The sequence below is a fragment of the Xyrauchen texanus genome, chromosome 7 (assembly GCF_025860055.1).
Source record: "Xyrauchen texanus isolate HMW12.3.18 chromosome 7, RBS_HiC_50CHRs, whole genome shotgun sequence".
Taxonomy (NCBI): domain Eukaryota; kingdom Metazoa; phylum Chordata; class Actinopteri; order Cypriniformes; family Catostomidae; genus Xyrauchen; species Xyrauchen texanus.
This window is the reverse complement of record NC_068282.1, coordinates 25427194-25442510: the sequence shown is the minus strand read 5'-3', so window position 1 is coordinate 25442510 and position 15317 is coordinate 25427194. Positions and strand designations below refer to the sequence as shown.

Here is a 15317-nt window from a genome sequence, read left to right as displayed (position 1 = left end):
TCTAGCCATAGATATTATATAGAGACTAGATGCCCTATTGGCCGCTTCGCAATGAGAAATACGGCCGCCATCTTAAACCGGTCGTACTCCTAGTTTCGTTGCGCTGCAGCAGTTAAGATGCCAGAGCACTGTGGAGCATTTTCCTGTTTAATCACGGACCATCGTAAATAGGGCCCAGGGGATTACTTTTCACAAGTAAGTTTTAACATTACCGTACTATTGGTTGTATTTTGTGAATATTAAAATTCGCCGAACCATGTGTCCAATCAGGGAAGCCCTTACTCACTCCTTCATCAGTCATGGTGGGCATGAGCGTACTGCGGACAGTGGCTGCTTTTACAGCCAGATGAAATCCGCTGAAACGACCTTATCCATCAATAAATCTACTCTCCAGGACTGTTGCACGTCCAGAACAAGTAAAGAATATGAATATGTAAAAAAAAAAAAAAAAAGAAAAAAAGAAAGAAAAAGAAAAGGTATGATCAGAGCCGGCCCAAGGCATAAGTGAACTAAGCGGCTGCTTATTGCCCTTGTGGCCACCAGGGGGCCCCTAAGAGCACATGAAATGACAGCTTGATTTAAATTTTTTTTATGTCAATGGACAAAAACGCAATATTAAACGCAATATTATGTTAACGGGCTGCAGAATACAAGCGTAGACAGACAGTTATTTGATTGAAGAGGCAGCAGCATTGCAGCAATACGTCTCGGGTTACGTATGTAACCCTTGTTCCCTGAAAAATGCGGAACGAGATGCTGCGCTGAAAAGCGCTAAGGGAACAATCCTAGTTGTGACCGAGCTGTGAATATGTGTGTAACACGTCAATGAACATTGACCGGAATTTATAGCCTCAGCTGATGAAATCATTAGATGCCCCTGTAGCCAGGCAATAAATGGATGTGTCACCAGAGTGTCGTCAGATACTTCTTCTTGAAGAGCAGTCCTGGGGCATCCCAGTGCGGCAAAGAAGCCGCTTTTTTCAGGGAACAAGGGTTACATACGTAACCCGAGACGTTCCCTTTACAAAAAGCTTCACTAGGATGTTGCGCTGAAAAGCGCTTAGGGAACGAGAATACCCACGCCGCCGCACTGTGGCTGTCCGGACCCCTTACGTTTGTGCATGAGAGGCCTCAGACATGAGTTTGAGATGTCGACTCCAAGACATAAGAGCCCGGAGTGGCGAAAACCTCCAAACTATAAAAATGTAATGAATGAGGGGATAACCTGCCGCATCACACACTTGCTGCAGAGGGAGACCTTATTATTGTTACAATTAGTATCATTTAAGTAACATATATTATACTCTTTTATTTAATACTTAGCATATTTATTATTTGGGGTTTTAATTGACATGTTTTGAGTTTAACTTTTATTTTGCCCAAAGTATGGCAAATTTGGCTTCACTCAGCATCAGATGAACCAATCAGGGAAGCCCTTACTAACTCGTAAATACAGCTGACAAGAACGTGGATCTCCTTGATGTTTTATGTAAGAGGCTACCGCTGTATTGCCCACCTGCACCAAGACATGGCAGCCTTAGGAGGAAGTATTTGTATATATATATCGGAGTGGTGGTGGCGTAGTGGCTAAAGCACAGTTAATCAGAAGGTCGTTGGTTCGAACCCCACGGCCACCACCATTGTGCCCTTGAGCAAGGCACTTAACTCCAGGTTGTTCTGGGGGGATTGTCCCTGTAATAATTGCACTGTAAGTCGCTTTGGATAAAAGCGTCTGCCAAATGCATAAATGTAAATATAAGTATTTCAGGGCCAGAAATACAGCCATCAACTTGAGACAGTGACAGTGACTGTGACAACCGTGCTATTCCCCTTAAGCTGGACGACCACTTAATGCTGCTACCCAGCCCGTCAGGGAGGCGTCTGTCGTTAGCAGCCTGCGAAAACAAGACGCACCTAGAGTGTGACCCAAGGTAAAAAACCAGGGTCTGAACCACATAGAAAGGGAACGAAGCCCACGGCGCGTAACCCTTATTAGCCTTGGAAGAAGTCCCCTGGCTTTGAGCCACAACAAAAACGGTCTCATGAGCAGAATGTCCAGAGGGATCACAGAGGACGCAGTTGCCCTGAGACCTAAAAATCGTTGATACCGATAACAGTGCAACCTTGACCTAGGGTGTTCTGAATGGACTCAATTCTAGCAGGAGACAGTTGTGCCCACATTGTGACTGAACTCCATACGATGCCCGATAGACAGTGTTCTGAGTGGGAGAGAGGACGCTTTTCTTGACGTTGAGCCTAAACCCCAGAGAAACCAGATGAGCTAAGACGATATCCCTGTGCTGAACTGCCAGTTCCTGGAACTATGCTAAGATCAGCCAGTTGTCTATGTAATTCAGAATGCGGATGCCCCAGAGTCGCAAAGGAGCCGTCGCTGCATCATGCATTTGTTAATGTGCGGGTAAAAAGGGCTAGGCCGAATGGAAGAACCCGACACTGGAAGACTTGGCCCCGAAAGTGGACCTCAGGAACTTCCCGTGTTGAAGAAGTAAAGAAGTGCGTCATAAGAATGATATTGAACAGCCAAACGAGACGTTGGGGCAGAAATTCTAAATGAAGAAGTAAAGAAGTGCGTCATAAGAATGATATTGAACAGCCAAACGAGACGTTGGGCTTGAGACACAATCTAGCATCTAGGACTTGAACACCCAGACTGCACAGTTCAAGCTTTAAGATCTAAGCCTGACGCCACCCCTCACCCTCCATGGGAACCAGGAAGTACTTGGTGTAATAACCTAACTCTCTCTCTGGAAGGGGAACAAGTTCTATGGCCCTTTTAACCAGGAGATTTGCGTTTTTATTTTTTTTTCTTCTCACAGTAGACATAAAAAATACGGTTTACGGTAGTAAGAACCACGCCGTTGAAACACGGAAGGTGGCGAGTGAATTAAATTCTGTCACCCTTTCCTACTTAAGACCCCAAAAAAATATATCTGGCAGAAGTTTCTACGCTGCCAGGATCTCTGAGATGGGTATTACATTTTTAACACTTCCTGTTGAGGGGGTGTCGAGTGTTCCGCGTCCTGAATAAATGCAGGGAGCAGCGAAAACACCCAACTCTTGATGGGAGCCTCTGTCACCCGAAACACCAAGAGGTGGTGGGAATGGAGAGGCTTTGCGGGGGTACCGGGAGGGGTGAAGTGGAGCTCCCCCCCGTCCCGAGGGGAGCTACCCCCTAAATCTAGGTGCAAGACCATGAGGGTTTTCTCTTTTTAGGAATTATGGTCCTGAGGTCTTGCTTCGGGGGCTGCCGAGGGCGACTAGACTGTCCCCAATCCCTGGGAGGAGGAGCACGACTCGCCACGCTTTGCTTTTGAGCCTCCCTTCTAATGGGACCGAGGCGATACTGGGGGGCAGAAGGACCCACCCCCTGAGTCCGGCGAGGGAGGAACTGCCCGAAGGCTTCCTCATGGCTTTTCGCCTCCTGGAACCTGGAGATAACTGTGGTCATGGCGTCTCCGAATAGGCCAGTGGGCGAAACCGGGGCATCAAGGAGGAAATGTTTGCTTGGTCGCGCGGAAAGAAAAATCTGTGGCTTGGCGAAGCTCAGAAAAACTTGCTCATCAAACGCGGCACCTACACTCAGGTCGTCCAGCAGGTCAGCATGGTATGCTTGTAAGACAGTCATAGTGTGCAGAGCAGCACTAGCCTGACCTGCTGCTTGATAAGCCCTTCCCACTAAAGTGGAGGTTGTTCTACAAGGCTTTGAGGGGAGGGAGGGCTTTTTGAGTGACGATGCCGAGCCCGGTGAGAGATAGCCCGCAAGCATCTCTTCGACCAGCGGTATCACTGAATATCCCTGTGCCTCAGCAACCACGATGGTCGAATATAATGACGTCGAAGGTACTTGAACACGGGAAGAATAGGGGTTCCTCCATGAGCGAGAAAGCTCTTCGTGGAGGTTATCAAAGAAGGGAAGGGACTGATGAGGCGTTCCCTTCCCCAGATTACTAGATAAAAATCTATCCCCTAACTTGGAGGGTTTGGGGGTCTCTTTTTGGCGTGGCCAGACCAACTGGAGTCTGGCCACCGCACAAGTAACCACATCGAGCAATTCCTCCGCTGATTTTTTATCACGGACAAAAAGCTCGGAGGCGGGTAGAGATTCGAGGTCCCCATCATGAACCGAATAGGTACCGGAAGATCATGGGAAGAGATCATGGGAAGGACCAGCTGTGTTTGGGGAGAGAGTGAGTGAAAGGGACAAACAAGCCATTAAGTCCAAGGAATTGTCTGTAGAACTCAGAGACAGATCTGGGGAAGGGTACAGAAAAGTTCTGCAGCACTGAAGGTCCCAATGAGTACAGTGGCCTCCATTATCTGTAAATGGAAGTTTGGAACCACCAGGATTCTTCCTAGAGCTGGCCACCTGGCCAAACTGAGCAATCGGGGGAGAAGGGCCTTAGTCAGAGAGGTGACCAAGAACTCCCACTCTGACAGAGCTCCAGCATTTCTCTGTGGAGAGAGGAGAACCTTCCAGAACAAGCAACCATCTCTGTAGCACTCCACCAATCAGGCCTGTATGGTAGAGTGGCCAGACGGAAGCCACTCCTCAGTAAAAGGCACATGACAGCCCGCATGGAGTTTGCCAAAAGGCACCTGAAGGACTCAGACCACAAGAAACAAAATTCTCTGGTCTGATGAAACAAAGATTGGACTGAATAGCAAGCATCATGTCTGGAGAAAACCAGGCACCGCTCATGACCTAGCCAATACCATCCCTACAGTGAAGCATGGTGGTGGCAGCATCACGTTGTTGGGATGTTTTTCTGCGGCAGGTACTGGGAGACTCGTCAGGATCGAAGGAAAGATGAATGCAGCAATGTACAGAGACATCCTTGATGAAAACCTGCTCCATAGCGCTATGGACCACAGACTGGAGTGAAGGTTCATCTTCCAACAGAACAACGACCCTTAGCACACAGCCAAGATAACAGAGGAGTGACTACGGGACAACTCTGTGAATGTCCTTGAGTGGCCCAGCCAGAGCCCAGACTTGAACCCGATTGAACATCTCTGGAGAGATCTGAAAATGGCTGTGCACCGACACTCCCCATCCAACCTGATGGAGCTTGAGAGGTCCTGCAAAGAAGAATGGGAGAAACTGCCCAAAAATAGGTGTGCCAAGCTTGTAGCATCATACTCAAAAAGACTTGAGGCTGTAATTGGTGCCAAATGTGCTTCAACAAAGTATTTAGCAAAGGCTGTGAATACGTATGTACATGTGATTATTTTTAATAAATCTTTGCAAATAAATTTGCAAAGATTTCAATCAAACTTCTTTCACATTGTCATTATGGGTATTGTTTGTAGAATTTTGAGGAAAATAATGAATTTAATACATTCTGGAATAAGGCTGTAACATAACAAAATGTGGAAAATTTGAAGCGCTGGGAATACTTTCCGGATACACTGTACATTAGCCTACCATTTTGGGGTCTTTGCTATTATATTCCAATATTATTATGCCTCAGTTAGCTAGTTATAGATTAAGAGTTGTTGTTTTAGGTGTATAGATGACTTGCTGCTGTGTATAATAATTTATGTTGTTAAAATAACATTCTGTTCAGTCAACTATGTACTCTTATGAAATTCCCCAAGTGCCAGTGCTACAGCCGATGATGATACAGCAGGTGAGTTTTCAATAATCCCAGACCAATATATTTATATGGATAAACCATGCCTTTTGTGAGATATTTTTTTGTTTTTGACAGACAGTTGCATTACCTTCTAATATGACATCTAAAATGGCTAGCTTTTATTATTATTATTATTATTATTATTATAATTATCATCATCATCATCATCTTTCATCAGGTCCATCATCTGCAGGTGGGAGCACTTACCAGCACCCACATCCACTGATCCTACTGTTCCGTCCTTTGTATTTGCTCAGTTTACTGTAGATTTAATATTTGTCCTGAGATTAATATATCCAACTATAATTATTAATGTAATGCTGTTTATCTTAAGTTATTTTATTTGTTGTTGACTGTTCTGCACTTTTGCTCGATGCTAATTTTTTTAACCAAAAGCAATTAAAGTAGTTAACTTGTTTACAGTAAATGCATTGTGTGCTGGTTTATTTTGCTACTTTTCAGTACACCACATTAAATATGCAACTTAGTACTGTAAGACTTTGAATATAAAGTGCAAATTAACACCTGACCAGTGGGTTTGCTACTGTTACAATTAAAAACTGGGTAAAATCATTTGTATGACTTAGGCAACACAGCTACAACTAATAAAATTGATAATGGGTGTTTTAGATTTATAGTGTGTGAATAATCAATCTTGGACAGTCAGTCGTATTGGCGGCACCGAGGGGCCTCCAAATCAAATTCTGCTTAGGGCCCCATAAAGGCTTGGGCTGGTTGGATTATTCATTGTAGTGACCTTGCTACACTTGTAGCATAGTATGTACAAGCTGTCCTCAATATAAATCTCTCTGTAGCTTTCTATCTAATTGATACATTGATAGATAGATGTAAGATTGTGATATGTAAAAAACAAAAACAAAGCTTTCAATAAAGCTATTGCCCAGAAGTAATTCTAAAACTGTCATTTTAATAAACAAGAATCACCAAAGGTTGTATCCTGAAACTTATCCATTTCAGATTTTTAAAGTATGCATATTAATTTAAAAAATAATGGTCGTTGTAGTACCGGTATTATACCGGTATTATATTTTGGTTGGCAGCTATAGACAATTGTTGTAAATGTTGCTTCTGTTTTGTTGTGGATTGTATATAATCTTTATAATATAAAAATGAAAAAGAGCCGGATTTGCAGATTGTGTTAAATGATGTGGCATAGATATGATGGAATCACACCTTGTTTTCCACCTCACAATACTTGACTTCTTTTAACAATCTTGTTTATATATATATATATATATATATATATATATATATATATATATATATATATATATATAGTTGTTGTCCATCATGGGAGCCATGGAAAAAGTATGTTTATCAAGCCCACTGACTTCTATGATAGAAGATTTCTCCATTTGCTGGTAAAACTGCTGACAGTAACTTTGCCATAATTGCATAAATTAATGTTTATTAATTTGTAGTGTTAATTTGCACACCCCTCCCCCTCCATTATACCAGAAATACTACATTCGTCTCACTGGCATCCCTTTTGCAGTACTTGTGACTTTTGTGAATGTTGTCATTGGTAAGTTTTAGACATCGCTTAAAGTTTTACTACTATGTAATTATGGCTTCTGTATCTGTCATATAACTCGAGTAATGTTTGCTCCTAAACAGGAGAGGCTGAGTTGGCAGAAACACCTGAAGGCTATGAACCAGACCTTCATATACATCAAATACAATTTTTGATTAATAATGTCTTTTAATTTTAAACCCAATAAAAAAATTGAAATTATGTCCCTTCTGACATAAGGCTTCATATCTTTTCTTTCATTGGTTTTAATTTAATTTAATCTTAGCATCCCATCACCTGTTGGATTGCTCGTACCTTTTATGACAGCCCTGTGAAGGACTATGAGAAAATGATGGGACTTATAGAAATTGAGGCAAAGAAGACTGAAATGAGGTAAGTTTTCCTCAGATAATTCCACTGATTTGGTCATTGAGAAAATAAATGCCTGTGTACTTCTGTCCAGGTTTATTTCAGGATAGTCTCACTCACTATTATGTCTTTAAACTGTTTAATAAATGAACATATATTTTTTATTAATTAAAAGTAAAAGAATGTAAAAATGCTACAGTAAAAAAGTACATTTGTTAACCTTACAATTTTTCCAATTAAAATATAAGATATGTTTAACAAGACAATACTTGTAATTTTATAGTTAAATATTCTTAAAATTACAGTGAAAAATAACAATCAGCATTCCCAGATGTCCCTGCTTGACCCATCCCATTTCATTATATTTTATGGGAATAGTTATGTTTGTTTTTAATGTCAGTTATGTACATTGGGGTGTTTTGTGTTATATATTATGTAGTTAAGTGAATGTTTATTACATTATTTTAGTGTCACATGTGTTACCCAGATGTGTTTATATGAGAAGCACTGTGTACTGTCTCTACATGTGTATTAATTATTGCTCCTGGAAGGGCCACTCCTGAAGAACTTTGTCATCATGTGGCCTTTTGTAGTGACTTTGGTGATTGACAATACATTCTAAAGTAAAAAATGCAGACTTTTATTATTCCAGAAGTTTAGTTTCCCCTTCTGTCGCTCTCTCCACGTTGTGTCAGAGAAGCGACACTAGGGGTCTCTCTTGAGCGCCGATATCCACCTCTGATCTATGAAAAAAGGCCAATGAGAGTTGGCAGCCAGTATTTGCATGTCCGCCCCCGGACATACGGGTATTTAAGCGGCGCAAATACGGGAGTTCATTCAGAAAATGTCTTCGGAGCCGATGGTCTGTCTGCAGTTTGCTGCGAGTTACACACCACTATTACGTTCCTGTTTCCTCTGACGATCTGCATGCTGTTGGATTTGACAGCGCACAACAGCGGCTTTCTCCTACTTTGCACGGCGTGCATTGTTGCCCTGAGCCGACAAGCGCAGACACACACACACATACTGTGTATTAAAAGAGTTATTTCCTTAAAACAGTGAATTTCTCTAAAAGAGCAAAACACAGCGGCGTTGAGCGTCCTTTTCAGGGCGCGTCTTTTCAAGATGCCCTTCCGCCCCTGTGTTGTTCCTGGATGCTTGGTAGAGTGCTCTCCGCTTCAGGCGGCCACAGGCGCTGTCTCGTGTGTTTGGGCCGCGATCACACTGGCGGCGTTTGTGGATGGCTCATGTTCTCACTGCGAGAACATGACCATGACCACGTTGCCGTGGCTTGCTTTCAACAGAGAGCAAGCCACCCCAGCTACACCCGCATTGCTCCTTCTTCCCACGGGATTGAGGGCGATGCGGTTGGCGCTGAAGGCGATTTGAGGCGGCAGCGGGTGCAGTTTTGCCGGGTAGCCCCCACGAACCTCCGGTCCCCGACTAGCTCGCTGGTCCCGTCTACGCTCAGTGGCGATAGCGGCTCGCCTCACGGCCTGGCTGTCTATCCTCCGAGCCCGAAGCAGATGAGCTCGCCGCTGCATCGAGAGTGTGATGTCTGATGCCGAGGACTCCCTGGACTGCCGCCTCGGACCAGCAGGCCCAGGCTGAGCCGGCGCTCAGATGTCTGACATGCTTTCCGGGCGCCGTGGCGTGGGGTTGGATTGGAACCCTCCATCCTCCCCACAGCCTTCACGGTTGGATGACTGGTTCCTGGGGGCAGCGCCGTTCGCGACCACGCATCCCCGGTCCCGTTTTCCCGGAGGGCATGGCGAGCTGGCGTCTACGTGGAGAGCCCGCTCTCCGCTCGTCTAGGTGCCACCCGCTCCACTCTCACCACCCTCGACGGCGGAGCGCCCGCGGATACTGGGCGATTCCCCAGGTCGATAGGGCAGTTGCGTACCATCTATGCCCGGTAGCCCTACCTCCTGGCGTGGCGCCCGTACTCCCATCCAAGCCCTGTAGGACAACATCCTCGCTCAACGTGAAGGCCTACAGTGCGGCTGGACGCGCTGCCTCCGCCCTGCATGCGATGGCCCTCCTGCAAGTCCACCTGATCCTGATGTGCTGCAGGAACTGCGCTCAGCGACCGACCTCACCCTGAGAGCGACGAAGGCCACAGTGCAGGCACTCGGACAGGCGATGGCCACACTAGTGGTCCAGGAACGCCATCTCTGGCTCAATCTGGACGAGATGCATGAGGCCGACAAGAACCGCTTCCTAGACGCACCTGTCTCCCAGATTGGCCTTTTCGGCGACACCGTCGAGGACTTCGCCCAACAGTTCTCCGCGGTGAAGAAACAGACGGAGGCCATCTCTCACATCATGCCCGCCGCACACCTGCCACTCACGGGCCCTGCCCGTCTGCTCGCCAAGGGCCCCCTGCGGCGAAGAAACCAGCTCCTGCTCCGCCTCAACCCGGGCCCAGCTCTGAGCCCCAGCGTCGAGCTCCCGCGAGGCAGCGTACACCCCTGTCTCCACGAACCCCCTCTAGGACCGGAAGGCTCCCAAGCGTTCCTGAGACAGTCGACCCAGAGCCGAAGGCGTTAGCTCCAGGGGTGGTAAGACCGATCCGTCCCCGGTGGAGGGCGGGAGGAGAATCCTTTGTTTTTCATTTGCCACACCCCTGGCGGGGCTGTGGTACCCACATTCTCAATAAAGAGCTATTTCCTTTGCCTCTGGGTCACCTGGCCGCAAATGCCGTTCTCACGGCAATCTGCTTTCAGATTACGACAGTCCGGTACACGGGCGCGGCGATCCGCCTTCCGCCTGCCCACGACTGTCCCCTGCTGGCGGTTCAGGCGAGTCCAGAGGATGCCAACATCAGACCTCCTCCTCAGTCACGAACCCGCCCCTGCGGTGCGCGAGCAAGGTAAGTGCTTTGAGGTGCTGAGTCTATTCTCAGCACCTCAGCCCGCAACAAAGCCGCCCGACACTGCATTACCTGTTCCGCCCGCTCGCGAGGCCCGCCCGGTACGTCCAAAATACTCGTCCCTTTGGTGCCCCTAAGCGCCAGAGCTGGGAAGCGTGGTTTTAGCTTCCCAACGCGTCACGCTGGCTGCACCGGACCATTCGACTTCGATTACGCCAATTCAGTTTGCCCGGCTCCGCCCCCTTCTGGAGCGTCCACTTTTCCGCAGTACCGGCGAGCATGCCAGTTCTCTGCGCGCGAAATCGCTACCCTCTTAGCCAAGAGCGCGGTAGAGCCCGTCCCTCCAACCAAAATGAGGAAGGGTTTCTACAGCCCTTACTTCATTGTACCCAAGAAAGGTGGCGACTTACGACCAATCCTGGACCTCGCGAGTTTTCAATCGGGCCTTGTTAAAACTCCTGTTCAAAATGCTCACGCAGAGAAATATTCTGGCTGGTGTTCAGCATCTAGATTGGTTAGCAGCGGTAGACCTGAAGGGCAGCGTATTTCCACGTCTCAATTCTGCCGCGACACCGACCCTTCTTACCGTTCGCGTTCGACGGCCGAGGCGTTTCAGTACAAAGTCCTCCCCTTCGGCCTGTCTCTGTCCCTCGCGTCTTTCACGAAGGTCGCAGAGGCGGCCCTTGCCCCGCTACGAGTAGCCGGCATCTGCATTCTCAACTACCTCGACGACTGGCTCATCCTAGCACACTCTCGAGAGTTACTATGCACACACAGAGACCGTGCTCAGCCGCTTGGGGCTTCAGGTCAACTGGGAAAAGAGCAAGCTCACTCCGGTTCAGAGCATCTCTTTTCTCGGGTTGGAGTTAGACTCAGTCTCGATGACAGCACGTCTCATGAGCGAGCGTGCTCAGTCGGTGCTGGACTGCCTCGCTTCCTTCAAGCCAGGCACAGTGGTCCCTCTAAAACTTTTCCAGAGACTCCTGGGGCATATGGCGTCCTCGCGCCACTGGGGTTGATGCATATGAGACCACTCCAGCACTGGCTCCAGACTCGAGTCCCGAGACAAGCATGGCACTACGGCACACATCGGGTAAGGATCACCCCCGCCTGCCTCAAAACACTCCGACCCTGGACAGACCTCTGCTTTTTACGGGCAGGAGTGCCCCTGCAGCAGGTGTCCCGACGTGTTTTGGTCACAACCGGCGCCTCCGGTCGGGTGGGGTGCCGTGTGCAGCGGACGCGCAGCAGCGGGCCGTTGGAAAGGGGCCCGCTGCGTTGGCACATCAACTGCCTGGAGTTGCTGACCGTCCTTCTTGCTCTCAGGAAGTTCCTCCCGTTAGTTCGGGACAAACACGTCCTCATGAGATCGGACAGCACCACGTTGGTGGCGTACATAAATCGCCAAGGCGTGCGCTCCGCCACATGTCACAACTTCGCCCGCCGTCTCCTCCTATGGAGCCAGCAGCGACTCAAGTCGCTGCGTGCCACTCACATCCCCGGCAAGCTCAACGTCGTAGCGGATGCGCTATCACGACAACGCCTGCCCGGTGGGGAGTGGAGGCTTCACCCCCAGTTGGTCCAGCTGATTTGGGAACGGTTTGGCAAGGCCCAGGCAGACCTGTTTGCCTCCCAGGAAACCTCCTACTGCCCGCTCTGGTACGCCCTAACAGAGGCTCCCCTCGGGACAGACGCGCTGGCACACAGCTGGCCTTCGGGGCTGTGCAAGTACGCATTTCCCCCAGTGAGCCTTCTTGCACCGGTGCTGTGCAAGGTCAGGGAGGACGAGGAGCAAGTCACATCAGTGGCCCCCTACTGGCCCACTCGGACTTGGTTCTCGGAACTCTCCTCCCTGGCAAATTCCCCTGAGAAAGGACCTCCTCTCTCAGGGACGGGGCACGCTCTGGCACCCGTGCCTAGACCTCTGGAACCTCCAGGTCTGGTCCCTGGACGGGATGCGGAAGAGCTAGCCGGCTAGCCAGCTTACCGGCGACCGTTGTGAATACAATCAACCAAGCCAGAGCCCCCTCTACCAGGCACCTTTACGCCCTAAAGTGGCGCTCGTTCACAGATTGGTGTTCTTCCCGAACCGAAGACCCGCAGAGATGCGCGATCAAGTCAGTGCTCCTGTTCCTACAGGAGAGGCTGGACAGGAGGCTGTCCCGTCCACCCTCAAGGTGTATGTTGCCGCCATTGCCGCCCACCAGGATCCTGTAGGCGGCAAGTCTTTGGGTAAGCACGACCTGATCCTCAGGTTCCTGAGAGCGCCGGAGGTTGAATCCCTCCTGGCCAGGCCTAGTTCCCTCCTGGGATGTCTCGGTAGTCTTGGCAGGACTCCAGAGACCCCCTTGAACCACTTGAATCAATTGGACTCAGGGCCCTCTCTCTTAAGAGCGGCCCTGCTGATCGCTTCGCCTCTATCAAGAGGGTCGGGGACCTGCAAGCGTTCTCTGTCAGCGACACTTGCCTGGAGTTCGGTCCGGCGGATACGTCTGTGATCCTAAGGCGCTGACCGGGCTATGTGCCCAAGGTTCCTACCACACCATTCCGAGATCAGGTAGTGAACCTTCAAGCGCTGCCCGGGAGGAGGCAGACCCAGCCCTTTGTTGCTATGTCCAGTCGCGCCCTGCGCATTTACCTGGACCGCACACAGAGCACCAGGCGCTCTGAGCAGCTCTTTGTCTGCTTTGGGGGACGGCAGAAAGGGAATGCCGTCTCCAAACAGAGGCTCGCCCACTGGGTTGTTGACGCCATCACACTGGCTTATCACACCCAGGCCGTGCCCCTACCCTTGCGGGTCCGAGCTCACTCAACAAGGGGTGTTGCGTCCTCGTGGGCACTGGCCAAGGGCACCTCCCTAGCAGACATCTGTAGAGCTGCGGGTTGGGCAACACCCAACACCTTCGCGAGGTTTTTTCTCGAGTGAACACGACAATGCACTAACATCATGCGAGTGGCAACGTGAACTCCCCTCGTGGTCGCGCATCAGAGAGCAATCAGAAGTAAACGATTATAGTGAAAAGGACTTAAATATTGATCTGTTTCTCACCCAGTGTGTATAGTGTGGCAGCAGAGCATAAAATCATACAGATATGGGCCAGGAGCTTCAGTTAAGTTTCACATCAACCATCAGAATTGGGAAATATGTGATCTCCGTGATTTGGACAGTGGCATGATTGTTGGTGCCAGATGGGCTTGTTTCAGTATTTCTGTAACAACTGATCTCCTGGAATTTTCACGAACAACAGTCTCTATAATTTACTTAGAATGGTGCCATAAACAAAATACATCCAGTGAGGCAGTTCTGTGGACGAAAATGCCTTGTTGATTGGAGAGGTCAACAGAGAATGCCAGAGTGGTTCGAATTGACAAAGTCTACAGTAACTCAGATAACCGCTCTACATTAGCATAGCATTAGAATAGCATTCTGAGATGCGGGTTGGTGCTGTTTTGGCGGTATGAGGGGGGCCGACACAATATTAGGCAGGTGGTTTTAATGTTGTGGCTGATCGGTATATTTACACACTGGCAGCCAAAAGTTTGGAATAATGTACAGATGTTGCTGTTTCGGAAGAAAATTGGTACTGTAATTTACCAAAGTGGCATGCATCTGATCACAAAGTATAGTCAGGACATTACTGATGTAAAAAACAGCACCATCACTATTTGAAAAAAGTCATTTTTGATCAAATCTAGACAGGCCCCAATTCCAGCAGCCATCACACCACCTTATCCTTGAGTAATCATGCTAAATTGCTACTTTGGTACTAGAAAATCACTTGCCATTATATCCACATTCCATAAGAACAAAATCTGTACATTATTCCAAACTTTTGGCTGCCTCTGTGTGTGTGTGTATATATTATATATATATATATATATATATATATATATATATATATATATATATGTGTGTGTGTGTGTGTGTGTGTGTGTGTGTGTGTGTGTGTGTCATGATTGCATCTTTCTTGATGTGTATGAAAACTAGGGCCTTTTATTTTAAGATGACTCATAAGAATGTTTTTGTTCCTAGCAGATCTAGACTACAGAGGTTTTAAATCTAGTTCTGTACTTGCTAAACTTTTTTATATAAATGTTTTATTATAATGACCTTTCATTCTGTTCACTGAAAAACAAATACAATACTGTATATACAGTAGTTACAGTTTGAGTATGAGATAGGTCTAAGTTAAGAATTATCATAATATAATTCGTAGACATGTACTAGAAGATTAGATGAAAAGAGCTTCCTGGAAATAAAAATGAAGGAATTGTCAAACCTTGGTGGTATTGTGTGTACTACAACAACAAATGCATTGTAAAGATGTTTTTACTGCACATAGATTTCATCTTTAACACTGTTTATGTCTAATTTATAATCTTCCCAATTTGCCTCATGACAAAAACAACTTGAAGTCTGCAGAAACATGAGGGAAAAAGGAGATGGACCCTGGTTCCAAATTAAGACACTTGACAAGAGTCTGATTGACCATAGCCCCAAATCAACCCCTGATTACTAGAAGTGACTTTTTATATATATTTTTTTCTTCACACTTTTGCCTCAGTAATAAACTAAAGATAAAAACTTACTGGTGTTGTGTTTTCTTTTTTATTTTATGGATTGTTGCCTAAACATTTTTAAATGTTAGATTGCAAACAAAATCCTTTAAAGTAATTCTCAAACTAGATTTCTTTATTCTGTTGAGAGCAGCTGTTGTTCAGAATTAGGAAATGTATGTGTAAAATTATGCAAAGCCTTGTTTGTAAAAGTTAGTAGTCTTTGACAACAAAAACTGCATGCAAACATTCAAAACTTAAAACTAAAGCTCTAAAAATGTGAACTTTACCAAATATACAATATATAAATGTTTTCTCTTGGAGCCCA

General features: G+C 47.1%; 1 protein-coding gene across 1 annotated transcript; it reads left to right on the top strand.

Moving 5' to 3' along the window:
* The first annotated feature begins 299 nt into the window (after positions 1 to 299).
* On the top strand, positions 300 to 14952 carry ndufb5 (NADH:ubiquinone oxidoreductase subunit B5). Its single transcript, XM_052129553.1, is given in 7 exon segments — positions 300 to 433; positions 6976 to 7039; positions 7137 to 7203; positions 7296 to 7355; positions 7476 to 7584; positions 7671 to 7681; positions 14843 to 14952. Coding segments are annotated over 7 exon segments (555 nt in total).
* Positions 14953 to 15317: the final 365 nt, after the last annotated feature.